The 18,083-nt window shown below is 51.2% G+C and overlaps 1 protein-coding gene and 1 long non-coding RNA gene across 2 annotated transcripts; one reads left to right on the top strand and one right to left on the bottom strand.

The window, feature by feature from the left end:
• The first annotated feature begins 7,146 nt into the window (after nt 1-7,146).
• HSPB7 (heat shock protein family B (small) member 7) lies at nt 7,147-16,987 on the top strand. The gene is made up of 3 exons (XM_082274311.1): nt 7,147-7,443; nt 8,905-9,038; nt 16,522-16,987. Exons 1-3 carry the CDS (start codon nt 7,233-7,235, stop codon nt 16,699-16,701), a joined length of 525 nt encoding a protein of 174 aa, XP_082130437.1. The 5' UTR covers nt 7,147-7,232; the 3' UTR covers nt 16,702-16,987.
• LOC309568606 lies at nt 16,948-17,836 on the bottom strand. The gene is made up of 2 exons (XR_014226039.1): nt 17,741-17,836; nt 16,948-17,157 (listed from the first exon to the last, which is right to left on the bottom strand). It is a non-coding gene; the product is annotated as an uncharacterized lncRNA (long non-coding RNA).
• Nucleotides 17,837-18,083: the final 247 nt, after the last annotated feature.

Below are 18,083 nucleotides of genomic sequence, written 5' to 3'. Positions count from 1 at the left end.
CAATAACATCTTCCACTCTTCCGCAAGATGTTGGAGGGGGTCTGTGGGAATTTGTGCCCATTTGTGGGGTCAGGTACTGATGTTGGATGAGAAGACCTGGCTCATACATTGGGCCTCACAATGGACACCAAAAAAAGACCTGGCTTGCAGTCAACATTTTAATTCATCCCAAAGGTGTTTAGTAGGGTTGAGGTCTGTACAAGACAATGGAGTTCCTCCACACCAAACTGGTAAACCCATTTCTTTATAGAGCTAGTCTAAACTGGTCAACCCATGACTTTATGGAGCTGGCCCAAACTGGTCAACCCATGTCTTTATTGAGCTGGTCCAATCTGGTCAACACATATCTTTATGGAGGTGGTCTAAACTGGTCAACCCATGACTTTATGGAGCTGGTCTAAACTGGTCAACCCATGACTTTATGGAGCTGGTCTAAACTGGTCAACTCATGTCTTTATGGAGCTGGTCTAAACTGGTCAACTCATGTCTTTATGGAATTGGTCTATACTGGTCAACCCATGTCTTTATGAAGCTGGCCTAAACTGTTCAAAATGTGTCTTTATGGAGCTGGTCTAAACTGGTCAACTCATATCTTTATGGAGGTGGTCTATACTGGTCAACGCATGTCTTTATGAAGCTGGTCTAAAGTGGTCAACTCATGTCTTTATGGAGCTGGTCTAAACTGGTCAACACGTGTCATTATGGAGCTGGTCTAAACTGGTCAACTCATGTCTTTATGGAGCTGGCCTAAACTGGTCAACCCATGTCTTTATGGAGCTGGCCTAAACTGGTCAACCCATGTCTTTATGGAGCTGGCCTAAACTGGTCAACCCATGTCTTTATGGAGGTGGTCTATATTGGTCAACCCATGTCTTTATGGAGGTGGTCTATATTGGTCAACTCATGTCTTTATGGAGCTGGCCTAAAGGGGTCAACTCATGTCTTTATGGAGCTGGCCTAAAGGGGTCAACTCATGTCTTTATGGAGCTGGCCTAAAGGGGTCAACCCATGTCCTTATGGAGCTGGTCTAAACTGGTCAACTCATGTCTTTATGGAGCTGGCCTAAACTGGTCAACTCATGTCTTTATGGAGCTCGCCTAAAGGGGTCAACCCATGTATTTATGGAGTTGGCCAAACTGATCAGCTCATATCTTTATAGAGCTGGTCTAAACTGGTCAATCCCTGTTTTTATGGAGCTGGTCTAAACTGGTCAACCCATGTCTTTATGGAGTTGGTCAAAACTGGACAACCCATGTCTTTATGTTGCTGGTTTAAACTGGTCAACTCATGTCCTTATGAAGCTGGTCCAAACTGCTGAACCCTTGTCTTAATGAAGCTGGTCCAAACTGGTTACACCGTGACTTTATGGAGCTGGCTTTGTACACAGGGGGACACACAGTCATGGTGGAACGAAAGGGTCTTCACCAAACTGTCACTAAAAGGTTAGCAGAGCCCAATTGTCTACAATGTCTGACACAGAACAGCCCTCTGCTTCAGCCTCTCGCCTTGTGACATGCTGCAAAGTTACATTGTTTTTCTTAGCCTTAAAGGTTACAATATTGCATTACAATGTTGCAGTCTGATCCAACATCCAAGATGGTGGCACTGGGGATCTGAATCAGCCCCAAGGAAGACATTGCCCGGCTCTATGGGCTGCTCAGTACCTGTTTACTGAAAGTCAGCAGACACGGTATTCATAGACGGTGACGTCACATTTTAAAAAAATGAATGAAGTCCCTTTACTGATAAAAGCTGAAACATTAATCTTCACCCCAGCAGCTTCAGCCTGAGGCTTCTCATACAGGTACCATGAGAGCTTTGCTTGGGCTAGGGGTAATTCCCTTTCCCCTTTAACTTTCCTATGAGAAGGAAAGAACAATGGGGCAAATCAACATTTCCTGTGAAAGCAGAATGTCGTTGCGCTGTCATGCCATAACGCAGGTGCCATCACCGTTACCATCATGTCCGCTGGGACTTGTAGTTCCTCAGCGGTTAGGTACAGGTTTGCCTAAATAGGATAAAACTTTTTGTGTTTGCTGAATTCAGGTTTGGGGTTTGGAAAGATGGTGGAATTCCCAGTTTGCGGGGCGCGCGGCGCTCATAATGTCCGGGTTATAAATACTCCCCCATCACAATATTCCATTCTATTATTTTGGTCTATTTATAGCTGTCAGGGCGGGATCACAGAGCGGCCGTTTCCACAACAAGCAGTTCTCAGTCGCCCGTCAGGGTGGGCCGCGGTCCATGGGCCAGATATCCCTGGCATGTCAGACGGGGCACTTGTCGCTGACAAACTGGAGCCAAAATAGAAGAGCCACTTCAACCGATTGACCCCGGACCCCAGGAAGGTCGCTGCCTGGACAGCCTCCTTCCGGCCAGTCACCATCAGGAGAAAGGTCGGGGTAGGCTGGCAATGGATGGGATATTTGTAGCACAGAAAGTGAATTTGGCTCAGCAGGATTTGCATGTAAAATGGCCCCAGGACTTTACAAAAAGTCACATTCTTCCTGTGAAATGTACTTATCGCACCGCTAACTGCCAGGAATCACAGTCAGTCCCGGGGCACGGCGAAAATATATAAGTGTTCCTCCACCCCCCCATGGGCTGTAAACTGCTTCAGCGATATAGGCTGCAGGTCTTGCAATTTTTGGGGCCCTCTCCTGCTGAAGGGCCCAAAGCTGCTGCCTCTTTAGCCTATCCCTCTCCCAACCCTAATCACAGCTCATTTGTAGGTCTGAACCGGGAACGAAAGAGTGACAGGTGAGGGGTGTCAATGCAGAACTCAGGGGGGGGGACAGGTGAGGGGCGTCAGTGCGCAGCCCCGGGGGGACAGGTAAGGGGCGTCAGTGCGGAACTCAGAGTGACAGGTGAGGAGTGTCAGTGCAGAGCTCAGGGGGGACAGGTGAGGAGTGTCAGTGCAGAGCTCAGGGGGGACAGGTGAGGGGCGTCAGTGCGGAACTCAGGGTGGACAGGTGAGAAGTGTCAGTGCGGAGCTCAGGGTGGACAGGTGTGGAGTGTCAGTGCGGAGCTCAGGGGGGACAGGTGTGGAGTGTCAGTGCGGAGCTCAGGGGGGACAGGTGTGGAGTGTCAGTGCGGAGCTCAGGGGGACAGGTGTAGAGTGTCAGTGCAGAACTCAGGGGGGACAGGTGAGGAGTGTCAGTGCGTAGCTCAGGGGGGACAGGTAAGGGGCGTCAGTGCGGAACTCAGAGTGACAGGTGAGGGGTGTCAGTGCGAAGCTCAGGGGGCACAGGTAAGGGGCATCATTGCAGAGCTCAGGGGTGACAGATGAGAGTTGTCAGTGCGCAGCTGAGGGGGGACAGGTGAGGAGTGTCAGTGCGCAGCTCAGGGGGGACAGGTGAGGAGTGTCAGTGCAGAGCTCAGGGGAAACAGGTGAAGGGTGTCATTTTGGAGCTTAGGGGGGACAGGTGTGGAGTGTCAGTGTGGAGCTAAGGGGGGGCAGGTGTGGAGTGTCAGTGCAGAGCTCATGGGGGACAGGTGAGGAGTGTCAGTGTGGAGCTGAGGGGGGACAGGTGAGGAGTGTCAGTGCGGAGCTTAGAGGGGACAGGTGAGGAGTGTCAGTGCGGAGCTCAGGGGGGACAGGTGAGGAGTGTCAGTGTGGAGCTTAGGGGGGACAGGTGAGGAGTGTCAGTGCGGAGCTCAGGGGGGACAGGTGAGGAGTGTAAGTGTGGAGCTTAGGGGGGACAGGTGAGGAGTGTCAGTGCGGAGCTCAGGGGGGAAAGGTGAGGAGTGTCAGTGTGGAGCTTAGGGGGGACAGGTGAGGAGTGTCAGTGCAGATCACAGGGTGGGGACAGGTGAGGAGTGTCAGTGTGGAGCTCAGGGGGGACAGGTGAGGAGTGTCAGTGCGGAGTGTCAGTGCAGAGCTCAGGGGGGACAGGTGAGGAGTGTCAGCTCAGATCACAGGGGGGACAGGTGAGGGGTGTCAGTGCAGAGCTCAAGGGGGACAGGTGAGGACTGTCAGTTCGGAGCTCAGGGGGGACAGGTGAGGAGTGTCAGTGCGGAGCTAAGGGGGGACAGGTGAGGAGTGTCAGTTCGGAGCTCAGGGGGGACAGGTGAGGAGGGTCAGTTCGGAGCTCAGGGGGGACAGGTGTGGAGTGTCAGTACAGAGCTCAGGGGGGACAGGTGTGGAGTGTCAGTGTGGAACTTAGGGGGGACAGGTGAGGAGGGTCAGTTTGGAGCACAGGGGGGACAGGTGAGGAGGGTCAGAGCGGAACTCAGGGGGGACAGGTGAGGAGGGTCAGTGCGAAGCTCAGGGGGGACAGGTGAGGAGGGTCAGTGCGGAGCTCAGGGGGACAGGTGAGGAGTGTCAGTGCGGAGCTCAGGGTGGACAGGTGAGGGGCGTCAGTGCGGAACTCAGGGGGACAGGTGAGGAGTGTCAGTGCGGAGCTCAGGGGGGACAGGGGAGGAGTGTCAGTGCGGAGCTCAGGGGGGACAGGTGAGGAGGGTCAATGCAGAGCTCAGGGGAGACAGATGAGGAGGGTGAGTGCAGAGCTCAGGGGGGACAGGTGAGGATTGTCAGTGCGGAGCTCAGGGGGGACAGGTGAGGAGGGTCAGTGCAGAGCTCAGGGGGGACAGGTAAGGAGTGTCAGTGCGGAGCTCAGGGGGGACAGGTGTGGAGTGTCAGTGTGGAGCTCAGGGGGGACAGGTGAGGAGGGTCAGTGTGGAACTCAGGGGGGACAGGTGAGGAGGGTCAGTGCGGAACTCAGGGGGGACAGATGAGGAGTGTCAGTGTGGAGCTCAGAGGGACAGGTGAGGAGGGTCAGTTCAGAGCACAGGGGGGACAGGTGAGGAGTGTCAGTGTGGAGCTCAGGGGGACAGGTGAGGAGTGCCAGTGTGGAGCTCAGGGGGGACAGGTGAGGAGTGTCAGTGTGGAGCTCAGAGGGACAGGTGAGGAGGGTCAGTTCAGAGCACAGGGGGGACAGGTGAGGAGTGTCAGTGCGGAGCTCAGGGGGGACAGGTGAGGAGTGTCAGTGTGGAGCTCAGGGGGGACAGGTGAGGAGTGTCAGTGTGGAGCTCAGGGGGGACAGGTGAGGAGGGTCAGTGTGGAGCTCAGGGGGGACAGGTGAGGAATGTCAGTGTGGAACTCAGGGGGACAGGTGAGGAGTGTCAGTGTGGAGCTCAGGGGGGACAGGTGAGGAGTGTCAGTGTGGAGCTCAGGGGGGTCAGGTGAGGAGTGTCAGTGTGGAGCTCAGGGGGGACAGGTGAGGAGGGTCAGTGTGGAGCTCAGGGGGGTCAGGTGAGGAGTGTCAGTGTGGAGCTCAGGGGGGACAGGTGTGGAGTGTCAGTGTGGAGCTCAGGGGGGACAGGTGAGGAGGGTCAGTTCGGAGCTCAGGGGGACAGGTGAGGAGGGTCAGTTCGGAGCTCAGGGGGACAGGTGAGGAGGGTCAGTTCGGAGCTCAGGGGGACAGGTGAGGAGTGTCAGTGTGGAGCTCAGGGGGGTCAGGTGTGGAGGGTCAGTGTGGAGCTCAGGGGGACAGGTGAGAAGTGTCAGTGTGGAGCTCAGGGGGGACAGGTGAGGAGGGTCAGTTCGGAGCTCAGGGGGACAGGTGAGGAGGGTCAGTTCGGAGCTCAGGGGGACAGGTGAGGAGTGTCAGTGTGGAGCTCAGGGGGGACAGGTGTGGAGTGTCAGTGTGGAGCTCAGGGGGGACAGGTGAGGAGGGTCAGTTCGGAGCTCAGGGGGACAGGTGAGGAGGGTCAGTTCGGAGCTCAGGGGGACAGGTGAGGAGTGTCAGTGTGGAGCTCAGGGGGGACAGGGGAGGAGTGTCAGTGTGGAGCTCAGGGGGGACAGGTGAGGAGGGTCAGTGTGGAGCTCAGGGGGGACAGGTGAGGAGTGTCAGTGTGGAGCTCAGGGGGGACAGGTGAGGAGTGTCAGTGTGGAACTCAGGGGGGACAGGTGAGGAGTGTCAGTGTGGAGCTCAGGGGGGACAGGGGAGGAGTGTCAGTGTGGAGCTCAGGGGGGACAGGTGAGGAGGGTCAGTTCGGAGCTCAGGGGGACAGGTGAGGAGGGTCAGTTCGGAGCTCAGGGGGACAGGTGAGGAGTGTCAGTGTGGAGCTCAGGGGGGTCAGGTGTGGAGGGTCAGTGTGGAGCTCAGGGGGACAGGTGAGAAGTGTCAGTGTGGAGCTCAGGGGGGACAGGTGAGGAGGGTCAGTTCGGAGCTCAGGGGGACAGGTGAGGAGGGTCAGTTCGGAGCTCAGGGGGACAGGTGAGGAGTGTCAGTGTGGAGCTCAGGGGGGACAGGTGTGGAGTGTCAGTGTGGAGCTCAGGGGGGACAGGTGAGGAGGGTCAGTTCGGAGCTCAGGGGGACAGGTGAGGAGGGTCAGTTCGGAGCTCAGGGGGACAGGTGAGGAGTGTCAGTGTGGAGCTCAGGGGGGACAGGGGAGGAGTGTCAGTGTGGAGCTCAGGGGGGACAGGTGAGGAGGGTCAGTGTGGAGCTCAGGGGGGACAGGTGAGGAGTGTCAGTGTGGAGCTCAGGGGGGACAGGTGAGGAGTGTCAGTGTGGAACTCAGGGGGGACAGGTGAGGAGTGTCAGTGTGGAGCTCAGGGGGGACAGGGGAGGAGTGTCAGTGTGGAGCTCAGGGGGGACAGGTGAGGAGGGTCAGTGTGGAGCTCAGGGGGGACAGGTGAGGAGGGTCAGTTCGGAGCTCAGGGGGACAGGTGAGGAGGGTCAGTTCGGAGCTCAGGGGGACAGGTGAGGAGGGTCAGTGTGGAGCTCAGGGGGGACAGGTGAGGAGTGTCAGTGTGGAGCTCAGGGGGTGTCAGGTGAGGAGGGTCAGTGAGGAGTGTTAGTGCGGAGTGTTAGTGCGGATTGTCGGTGCAGTCATATGATGTAGGGACTGTCGTAGTCCTTCTCCTCTGGTGATGGTCTAGAAATCCCCCCGGGGAAGAGGTCCAGGTCCAGCATATTACGGTCTGTCTGCGGTATGGAGTCACGTGATCAGGAGGAGGGAGGGGGGGGAAGAAAGTTTCCACAGCTGCCAGAGAGATGCCACATTCTCCTAAATATAGCCGGTGCCGGGAGAGGCTGAGATACGGCGGCTGGGACGTCACTATATAAACTGTGAATGTGCGATGTTCTCTCCATAGCTGCCCCACCGGTGTCCCCAGAGCGTTCTGTCCCTGACTACATCCCCATCCTCCGTTCTCTGCGTCCTCGTCTCTCTGTGTCCCCGTCCTCGTCTCTCTTTGTCCCCGTCCCTGTCCCCATCCACCTTCAATGAACCTGCAATCCTCTTCTGCATACCGATCGGAGCACAGCTTCACCAAGACCTCCTCCTCCTCCTCCACCAAAAACCGGGAGCCCTTCATGGACAAGACACCGGGAATCTTCAGCGAGGAATTCGGCAAGTTCCGCCTACCCCTGGGGGAACCGCTGGTCTTCTCAGGCAAGTTGGGGCCCCGCGGAGCCCCAGTTCCCACATTGCTCTGTGGGGCTGATTCATTGAAGAAATGTGTGCACTCCGCTTAAAAGAATAACCCAAGGCAGCGCCCACATTTTTGGATTTGCGCCCCCCCCCCCCCCCCAAAAAAAAATGTCTATGACGTGCACGGCGCGATTCGGGGAAATTACCGATTCGACATCCCAACCAGAGATGAGCAGTGAAATTTAGCAAAATTCTCTCCTATTGACATCGACGCATTTCGCCAAAGGGAAATAATCTTTGTTTAGTTCGCGCCTTTTCGCTCTGCGCAGTTTTTTTAGCGAGAAATCTCACTGCTTGTCTCTAATCTGAACACCGACTTGTTTTATTGGATCTGCATAGAGAAGCCTCTGATGGAAGCAGCATTTCCCCGAGTTCAGGGCTCCCTGCCAATCCAAACTCGAAGAACGGGGAAGCTTCCATCAGGGGCTGCTCACACTGGCATTTTCTTTGGTGACGGGTTTCGCCTCTTTTAGTGAATAGCTGGCAAGTTTTGTTTCTAAAGTTTTGGTAGCCCCCAGTTTTACTTTTTCGCGTCCAGTTATTGGGTGGGAGGTTTTAGTGATTAATAAGCAAATATATTCGGAGTCTGCCACAGTTGAACTTCTTTTGGAAATGCTAGGCACCTGGCTGTCATACTAATCCATTGGCTTCAAGGCTTTCTCAGCTGTTGACTTGGATTGTTTTCAGTCAGACTGACCCTGAGAGAGGCAGGGAAGTACAATCATTGTGCAGCACCACTAAGGAGGCAGCAGAGACTGTATCATAGGTGTGTGCACAGGGGTGTGCCGGTTGTGCCTGGGCACACTCTAAACACTCCATGCACACTAACATTATCGCTCTGTGCTGACAAGGAGATGGGAAAGTTCTCACTCTGACTGGCTCTGCCATAAGAGAAGCGTTTCCACAGTTCTCTTTTCCTGTGCTAGTGGGGGGATGGGAAGAATCTCTGACTGGTTCTGGCATTTTTATATATGCAGGGCTTTGTTTTGTTTTTTGTGGGAACGCCGGTCCCGCACCTCCAGCACTTTATGTATGTAATAGCAAGGTGTGCTGGAGGGTCTATTGATGCTGGCTGCTGGGGGATCTATTGTTGCTAGAGAGGATATATTTTTGTGTGGTGATCTATTGTTGCTGGTGGGGGATATTTGTTACTGGTGGTCAATTGTTGCTAGGAGGGGTCTGCTGTTAAAGGAGGGGTCTGCTGTTAAAGAAGGGGTCTGCTGTGGCTTGCTGCTGGAGTGTCTATTCATGCTGGGAAATCTCTTGTTGCTGCTGGGGGTCTATTTTATTGCTTTTCTTATAATTCCATTCTATAATTTGTTGTTTTTTTATGAAGCTGACTTGTCCATGCTAATTGGTGTAAAGAGTGGTGGGCAGGGTTTTTGTGTTCAGTTTTTTGGGGGGTTTTACATATATCATGCACTTATACCCCAATAAAAGACTAATGGTGATTTCCTCTCACAGCCGGCACTGGACCTGCTCAGAACATGAAGACTCTGGGGAACACCTATCAGTTTGAGGTCGATGTCCGAGATTTCTCTCCAGAAGACATCATTGTCACCACATCCAACAACCAGATAGAGGTGCATGCCGAGAAAGTGAGTAACCAGTGGCGTGTCTCCTTGGTACATACATGTGGGAGAAAGGGAAAGAGAGGTAAAAATACAGGGGAACCCATTGCTGGCCTCTGTCTGACTGTCTGTCTCTGAGTCACTGAGCTGGAACATGTATGCAGCCAGAGAAGTACAATTCCTGACCTTCATACTCATTCCAAGTGAGTGACTCAAAGTATCAAAGCCAATGGATGAACATGACATGACAGACTGAGAAGCTAGGATTTTCCGAAGAAGGTCAACAATATCATCCAGCATATAACTCTCAGCAATTTCCTCTAGGTTGGAGATGTGTAGATTATATCTCCGGGTCTCTGTAGGTTGGTGATGTGTAGATTATATCTCTGGGTCTCTGTAGGTTGGAGATGTGTTGATCATATCTTTGGGTTTCTGTAGGTTGGAGATGTGTAGATCATATATCTGGGTCTCTGTAGGTTGGAGATGTGTAGATCATATATCTGGGTCTCTGTAGGTTGGTGATGTGTAGATTATATCTCTGGGTCTCTGTAGGTTGGGGATGTGTAGATCATATCTCTGGGTCTCTGTAGGTTGGTGATGTGTAGATCATATCTCTGGGTCTCTGTAGGTTGGAGATGTGTAGATCCATAGGCGTGCGCACGGGGTGTGCCGGGTGTGCCTGGGCACACCCTAATCACCCTGTGTCTGTTAGTGTTGGGCCGGCTTCTCCATCTCTGCCACTGAGGGTAGTGAGATACTTGGTGGAGAGGCGGCTGTGCTGTTGGCTCCAGCAGATAGTGAGGCTTGTCAGAGCCGCTCAGTGTGTGTGTGACACTGTTAGGTAATGTTAATGCTTGCAGGGAGAAAGACGAGCTGTCAAAACTCAGGGGTGATGTCGGGGGTGGGCGGGACCGAACAGCTATCAAACACCAGCCAATAGGATGGGGTCTGGGCGGCCGCTTCGTTTATGTGGCTCCGCCCCTTTCTTAAGCAGCCCAATCATTGGCTGGTGTTTGACAGCTGCTTGATCCCGCCCACCCCCGACATCACCGCTTTTTTTTACAGCTGGGCTTTCTCCCTGAAAGCAGCTACATTACATGACAGTGTCATACACACAGTGGGGTACCAATGTGGGGTGTCAGCCGGCGTTCTCTGAGATCCCACATCGCAGGGTGAAGGCAGCTGCAGTGGCAGCTCCTTCAGTCCGTGCTGCTAGCGGGGGGCGGAGCCGGGATGGGAAGAAGGGGCGGAGCCTCGCGGGGAGGGGCGGAGCCTCGGCGGGAAGAAGGGGGCGGAGCCTCGGCGGGAAGAAGGTGAGTGCGTTCCCATTGCTCAAGTGTGTGTGCTGGATAGGAGGGGGGTGGGGAAGCTGCATATAGAGGGATTCATCTTTCCCTATTCTTTCTGCAGCTGCTGAATAACTGATTCTCCTCCTCTCCCTCCTGCAGGAAGAATAGGGAAAGATCAATTCATCTATATGCAGCTGCCCCATCCCCCTCCTATACAACTTCTTTTGCTAGCCCCCCGGTGCTCGTAATCCCCCCCTCTGCTCTTAGCCCCCCCCAAAGGCACTAGACCCCCCTGTTCTTTAGCACCCCCCATGCTCTTCAGCCCCCCACAGTGCTTTTCATCTCCCTCCCCCCAAGTGCTCTCCACCCCCTGGTTTTCCTTGCCCGCCCCCTAAGTGCTCCCTGTCCCCCACCCAGTGCTCTCCACCCCCCTGGTTTTCCCTGCCGCCCCCCAAGTGCTCGCTGTCCCTCCCAGTGCTCTCCACCCTCCTGGTTTTCCGTGCTCGCCCCCCCCCCCCCCCCCAGTGCTCCCCCCCCGCGCCTTCCAACCCCCCTACAATGCTTTCCAAATCCCCTCTTTATTCTCTCCAGCCCCCCCCCCCCCCCCCCACCGTGCCCTTCAGCTCCTCCAGTGCTCTCTGCTTGCCCTGTGCTCTCCGGCCCCCCTAGTGCTCTTCTATCTTCTATCATGTCCTCAGTCTCTGACCATCTCCTGTACCATGTCTACAGTCTCTGACCATCTCATGTATCATGTTTGCAGTCTCTGACCATCTCCTGTATCACGTCTGCAGTCTCTGACCATCTACTGTATCATGTCTGCAGTCTCTGACCATCTACTGTATCCTGTCTGCAGTCTCTGACCATCTCCTTTATCATGTCTGTAGTCTCTGACCATCTCCTGTAAACACATTGCTAATAATATTAGCTATCTATTTATGCTGAAGGTAGGACTGTGCAGGGGAGGCAGAGAGTGCAAAAGGGGGAACTGTGATTAGAGAGACAGGGGGCAGACTGCAAGGGGCACTGTGATTGGGGGGGGGGGGCTGTGAATTTTGTGCAATAAATATTCCTGAAAACATTACAAATTTTTGTGGGTGCTTACATTTTAAAGTTGGGGGGGGGGGGGTGCCAGATATAGGATCCGCCCCGGGTGCCAAATTCTCTAGGTACGCCACTGCACACACACTGAGCAGCTCTTGCAAGTCTCACTGTCTGCTGAATGTGAAACTCCCCCTCTCCCCTGTTAGTGTCCATAAGTGGTGTCCAGTAGTGCCACCTATCAGTGCCCAATAGTGCCACCTATCAGTGCCCACCAGTGCCACCTATCAGTGCCCACCAGTGCCACTTCATCAGTGCCCATCAGTGTCACCTAATAGTGCCTATCAGTGCCCAGCAGTGCCGCCTCATCAGTGCCACCTATCAGTGCCCACCAGTGCCGCCTCATCAGTGCCCATCAGACACATCTAACAGTGCCTATCAGTGCTTCCTATCAGTGCCACCAATCAGTGCCCACCAATGCCGCCTATCAGTGATGCCTATTAGTGCCCATCAGTGCTGCCAATAAGTGCTGCCTATCAGTGCCACCTATCAGTACCCATCAGTGCAGCCTCATCAGTGCCAGTCAGTGCTGAGAACAAGCGCCTATTAGTGCTGCCTATCAGTCCATATCAGTGCCTCACATGTAATTTCACCTGTAATACACATCAAAAGGAAAATAAGGCATACATCTTTTTCAAAACTTAGCAGTGATGGTGGAACCCCTCTACAGATATTTGCCATACAATTTAACTTAAGTGCAAAAACCTTTTAGTGTCCCAATACTTTTGACAAGTGTTTATGTGTGTGTGTATATATATATATATATATATATATATATATATATATATATATATATAGTGTGTGTATGTGTGTGTATATATATATATATAGTGTGTGTATGTGTGTGTATATATATATATATATATATATATATATATATATATACACACGCATGTGTGTTTGAGCTTCGGGGTGCACACCCTAATGCAATAGGCTGCGCACGCCTATGTGTAGATCATATCTCTGGGTCTCTGTAGGTTGGGGATGTGTAGATCATATCTCTGGGTCTCTGTAGGTTGGTGATGTGTAGATCATATCTCTGGGTTTCTATAGGTTGGGGATGTGTAGATCATATCTCTGGGTCTCTGTAGGTTGGGGATGTGTAGATCATATCTCTGGGTCTCTGTAGGTTGGTGATGTGTAGATCATATCTCTGGGTTTCTATAGGTTGGGGATGTGTAGATCATATCTCTGGGTCTCTGTAGGTTGGAGATGTGTAGATCATATCTCTTGGTCTCTGTAGGTTGGAGATGTGTAGATCATATCTCTGGGTCTCTGTAGGTTGGAGATGTGTCGATCATATCTCTGGGTCTCTGTAGGTTGGAGATGTGTAGATCATATCTCTGGGTCTCTGTAGGTTGGAGATGTGTAGATCATATCTGTAGGTCTCTGTAGGTTGGAGATGTGTAGATCATATCTCAGGGTCTCTGTAGGTTGGTGATGTGTGGATCATATCTCAGGGTCTCTGTAGGTTGGTGATGTGTAGATCATATCTCTGGGTCTCTGTAGGTTGGAGATGTGTAGATCATATCTCTGGGTCTCTGTAGGTTGGTGATGTGTGGATCATATCTCTGGGTCTCTGTAGGTTGGTGATGTGTGGATCATATCTCTGGGTCTCTGTAGGTTGGAGATGTGTAGATCTTTTCTCTGGGTCTCTGTAGGGTGGAGATGTGTAGATCATATCTCTGAGTCTCTGTAGGGTGGAGATGTGTCGATCATATCTGTAGGTCTCTGTAGGTTGGAGATGTGTAGATCTTTTCTCTGAGTCTCTGTAGGTTGGAGATGTGTAGATCATATCTTTGGGTCTCTGTAGGTTGGAGATGTGTAGATCATATCTCAGGGTCTCTGTAGGTTGGTGATGTGTAGATCATATCTCTGGGTCTCTGTAGGTTGGTGATGTGTAGATCATATCTCTGGGTCTCTGTAGGTTGGAGATGTGTAGATCATATCTCTGGGTCTCTGTAGGTTGGTGATGTGTAGATCATATCTCTGGGTCTCTGTAGGTTGGTGATGTGTAGATCATATCTCTGGGTCTCTGTAGGTTGGAGATGTGTAGATCATATCTCTGGGTCTCTGTAGGTTGGAGATGTGTAGATTATATCTCTGGTTCTCTGTAGGTTGGTGATGTGTAGATTATATCTCTGGGTCTCTGTAGGTTGGAGATGTGTAGATCATATCTCTGGGTCTCTGTAGGTTGGAGATGTGTAGATCATATCTCTGGGTCTCTGTAGGTTGGAGATGTGTAGATCATATCTCTGGGTCTCTGTAGGTTGGAGATGTGTTGATCATATCTTTGGGTTTCTGTAGGTTGGAGATGTGTAGATCATATCTCTGGGTCTCTGTAGGTTGGAGATGTGTAGATCATATATCTGGGTCTCTGTAGGTTGGAGATGTGTAGATTATATCTCTGAGTCTCTGTAGGTTAGGGATGTGTAGATCATATCTCTGGGTCTCTGTAGGTTGGGGATGTGTAGATCATATCTCTGGGTCTCTGTAGGTTGGAGATGTGTAGTTCATATCTCTGGGTCTCTGTAGGTTGGAGATGTGTAGATTATATCTCTGGGTTTCTGTAGGTTGGAGATGTGTGGATCATATCTCTGGGTCTCTGTAGGTTGGAGATATGTAGATCATATCTCTGGGTCTCTGTAGGTTGGAGATGTGTAGATCATATCTCTGGGTCTCTGTAGGTTGGAGATGTGTAGATTATATCTCTGGTTCTCTGTAGGTTGGTGATGTGTAGATCATATCTCTGGGTCTCTGTAGGTTGGAGATGTGTTGATCATATCTTTAGGTTTCTGTAGGTTGGAGATGTGTCAATCATATCTCTGGGTCTCTGTAGGTTGGAGATGTGTGGATCATATCTCTGGGTCTCTGTAGGTTGGAGATGTGTAGATCATATCTCTGGGTCTCTGTAGGTTGGTGATGTGTGGATCATATCTCTGGGTCTCTGTAGGTTGGTGATGTGTAGATCATATCTCTGGGTCTCTGTAGGTTGGAGATGTGTAGATCATATCTCTGAGTCTCTGTAGGTTAGGGATGTGTAGATCATATCTCTGGGTCTCTGTAGGTTGGAGATGTGTAGATCATATCTCTGGGTCTCTGTAGGTTGGAGATGTGTAGATCATATCTCTGAGTCTCTGTAGGTTAGGGATGTGTAGATCATATCTCTGGGTCTCTGTAGGTTGGAGATATGTAGATCATATCTCTGGGTCTCTGTAGGTTGGTGATGTGTGGATCATATCTCTGGGTCTCTGTAGGTTGGTGATGTGTAGATCATATCTCTGGGTCTCTGTAGGTTGGAGATGTGTAGATTATATCTCTGGGTCTCTGTAGGTTGGAGATGTGTAGATCATATCTCTCGGTCTCTGTAGGTTGGAGATGTGTAGATCATATCTCTGGGTCTCTGTAGGTTGGAGATGTGTAGATCATATCTCTGGGTCTCTGTAGGTTGGAGATGTGTAGATCATATCTCTGGGTCTCTGTAGGTTGGAGATGTGTAGATCATATCTCTGGGTCTCTGTAGGTTGGAGATGTGTAGATCATATCTCTGGGTCTCTGTAGGTTGGAGATGTGTAGATCATATCTCTGGGTCTCTGTAGGTTGGAGATGTGTAGATCATATCTCTGGGTCTCTGTAGGTTGGAGATGTGTAGATCATATCTCTGGGTCTCTGTAGGTTGGAGATGTGTAGATCATATCTCTGGGTCTCTGTAGGTTGGAGATGTGTAGATCATATCTCTGGGTCTCTGTAGGTTGGAGATGTGTAGATCATATCTCTGGGTCTCTGTAGGTTGGAGATGTGTAGATCATATCTCTCGGTCTCTGTAGGTTGGTGATGTGTGGATCATATCTCTGGGTCTCTGTAGGTTGGTGATGTGTAGATTATATCTCTGTGTCTCTGTAGGTTGGTGATGTGTCGATCAAATCTCTGGGTCTCTGTAGGTTGGAGATGTGTAGATCATATTGCTGGTTCTCTGAAGGTTGGGGATGTGTAGATCATATCTCTGGGTCTCTGTAGGTTGGTGATGTGTAGATTATATCTCTGGGTCTCTGTAGGTTGGTGATGTGTCGATCAAATCTCGGGGTCTCTGTAGGTTGGAGATGTGTAGATCATGTTGCTGGTTCTCTGAAGGTTGGGGATGTGTAGATCATATCTCTGGGTCTCTGTAGGTTGGAGATGTGTAGATCATATCTCTGGGTCTCCGTAGGTTGGTGATGTGTAGATCATATCTCTGGGTCTCTGTAGGTTGGAGATGTGTAGATCATATCTCTGGGTCTCTGTAGGTTGGGGATGTGTAGATCATATCTCTGGGTCTCTGTAGGTTGGAGATGTGTAGATCATATCTCTGGGTCTCTGTAGGTTGGTGATATGTAGATCATATCTCTGGGTCTCTGTAGGTTGGAGATGTGTAGATCATATCTCTGGGTCTCTGTAGGTTGGTGATGTGTCGATCAAATCTCTGGGTCTCTGTAGGTTGGAGATGTGTAGATCATATCTCTGGGTCTCTGTAGGTTGGAGATGTGTAGATCATATCTCTGGGTCTCCGTAGGTTGGTGATGTGTAGATCATATCTCTGGGTCTCTGTAGGTTGGGGATGTGTAGATCATATCTCTGGGTCTCTGTAGGTTGGGGATGTGTAGATCATATCTCTGGGTCTCTGTAGGTTGGAGATGTGTAGATCATATCTCTGGGTCTCTGTAGGTTGGAGATGTGTAGATCATATCTCTGGGTCTCTGTAGGTTGGTGATGTGTAGATCATATCTCTGGGTCTCTGTAGGGCGGTGATGTGTAGATCATATCTCTGGGTCTCTGTAGGTTGGAGATGTGTAGATCATATTGCTGGTTCTCTGTAGGTTGGAGATGTGTAGATCATATATCTGGGTCTTTGTAGGATTGGGATGTGTAGATTATATCTCTGGGTCTCTGTAGGTTGGAGATGTGTAGAAAATGATTGAATGGGCCCTAATTTCATCATATAAGATCTTATAAATCTGCAGAACGATGTTTAACTGATAAGTGTTATTAAAAGGGTCAGTCTAGCCAGGCTAGAGAGTGATATTGCCCAGTTCTCACCATTCTTTACCATCGGCACCTGAAACTCATCCCCTTTCTCTTGTATGCAGCTTGCGTCTGATGGGACCATCATGAACACCTTCACCCACAAGTGCCAACTCCCTGAGGATGTAGACCCGACCACGGTGACTTCCACATTGGGTGAGGGAGGATTGTTGATCGTGAAGGCTGAGAGGGGCTCAGCCAAGCACACGGACCACCAAACTTTCCGGACTGAGATCAAAATTTGAAATGCCAGTATGGATCAGTGAGGAGGCTCTGGGCACTGAAACGTTGGCTCCATGGACTCAGAATTAAAAGATTGACCCCCCTACCCCCAGATACTGCTACCACGTTAGTTTTGAAACCTTTCACAGTTCATGTGGATTCACCTGGAACAACGGCCACCAATGATGTGAGCCACGGGGGTTGCTGTGAACTGGACACGAGTGTTGTGTGCCGTGACTTGCTAGTGAGTGTATAAAATACACGATTCTTGTATTTCTGTTGTGGACATTCCAGGAGAGGACTGTAGATCACAAAATAATTCACACAGTGAAATAATTATCATATTCACCCAGATTATGGCAATTATATTTACTGTAGGCTAGGGAAAACTTCCATTTGAAATTCTTAGTTTGGAGTTGCAGTATCATGATGCCCCCTGCTGGTCTGGTATCCCCAGGTCTCCCATTATAGCAGTTTATCTCAGTATTATGCCCCCCCCCCCACCCCCCCTGCTGGTCTGGTATCCCCAGTTTTCCAATTATAACAGGTTGTCTCAGTAGCATGGCATACTTGCTGGTCTGGTATCCCCAGGTCTCCCACTATAACAGGTTATCTTAGTACTATGACACCCCCTGCTGGTCTGGTATCCCCAGGTCTCCCATTATAGCAGTTTATCTCAGTATTATGCCCCCCCCCTGCTGGTCTGGTATCCCCAGGTCTCCACTATAGCAGAATATTTTAGTACTATGACACCCCCATCTGGTCTGGTATCCCCAAGTCTTCCATTATAGCAGGTTATCTCAGTACTATGGCGCCCCCTGCTGGTCTGGTACCCCCAGGCCTCCAATTATAGCAGGGTATCTCATGCAGACTAGCATGGTGCCCCCGGCTAGTCTGGTATCCCCAGGGCTCCCACTATAGAAGGTTATCTTAGTACTATGGCAACCCCTGCTAGTCTGGTATCCCCAGGTCTGACATTATAGTACGTTATCTCAGTACTATGGCTCCCCCCTGCTGGTCTGGTATCCCCAGCTCTCCCACTATAGCAGGTTATCTTAGTACTATGGCGCCCCCTGCTGGTCTGGTATCTCCAGGTCTTCCATTATAGCAGGTTATCTCACTACCATGGCTCCCCCTGTTGGTGTGGTATCCCCTGTTCTCCCATTATAGCAGGTTGTCTCAGTACTATTGCCCCCGCTTGTCTGGTATCTTCAGGCCCCCTATTATAGAAGGTTATCTTACTACCATGGCTCCCCCGGCTAGTCTGGTATCCCCTGTTCTCCCATTATAGCAGGTTATCTTACTACCATGGCTCCCCCTGTTGGTGTGGTATCCCCTGTTCTCCAATTATAGCAGGTTTTCTCAGTACTATTGCCCCCCCCCCCCCTTGCTGGTCTGGTATCCT

The sequence above is a fragment of the Pelophylax lessonae genome (genome assembly GCF_965119305.1).
Source record: "Pelophylax lessonae genome assembly, chromosome: 12".
Lineage (NCBI taxonomy): Eukaryota > Metazoa > Chordata > Amphibia > Anura > Ranidae > Pelophylax > Pelophylax lessonae.
The sequence above is the reverse complement of the archived record's forward strand: the minus strand, read 5'-3'. Positions and strand labels throughout refer to the sequence as shown.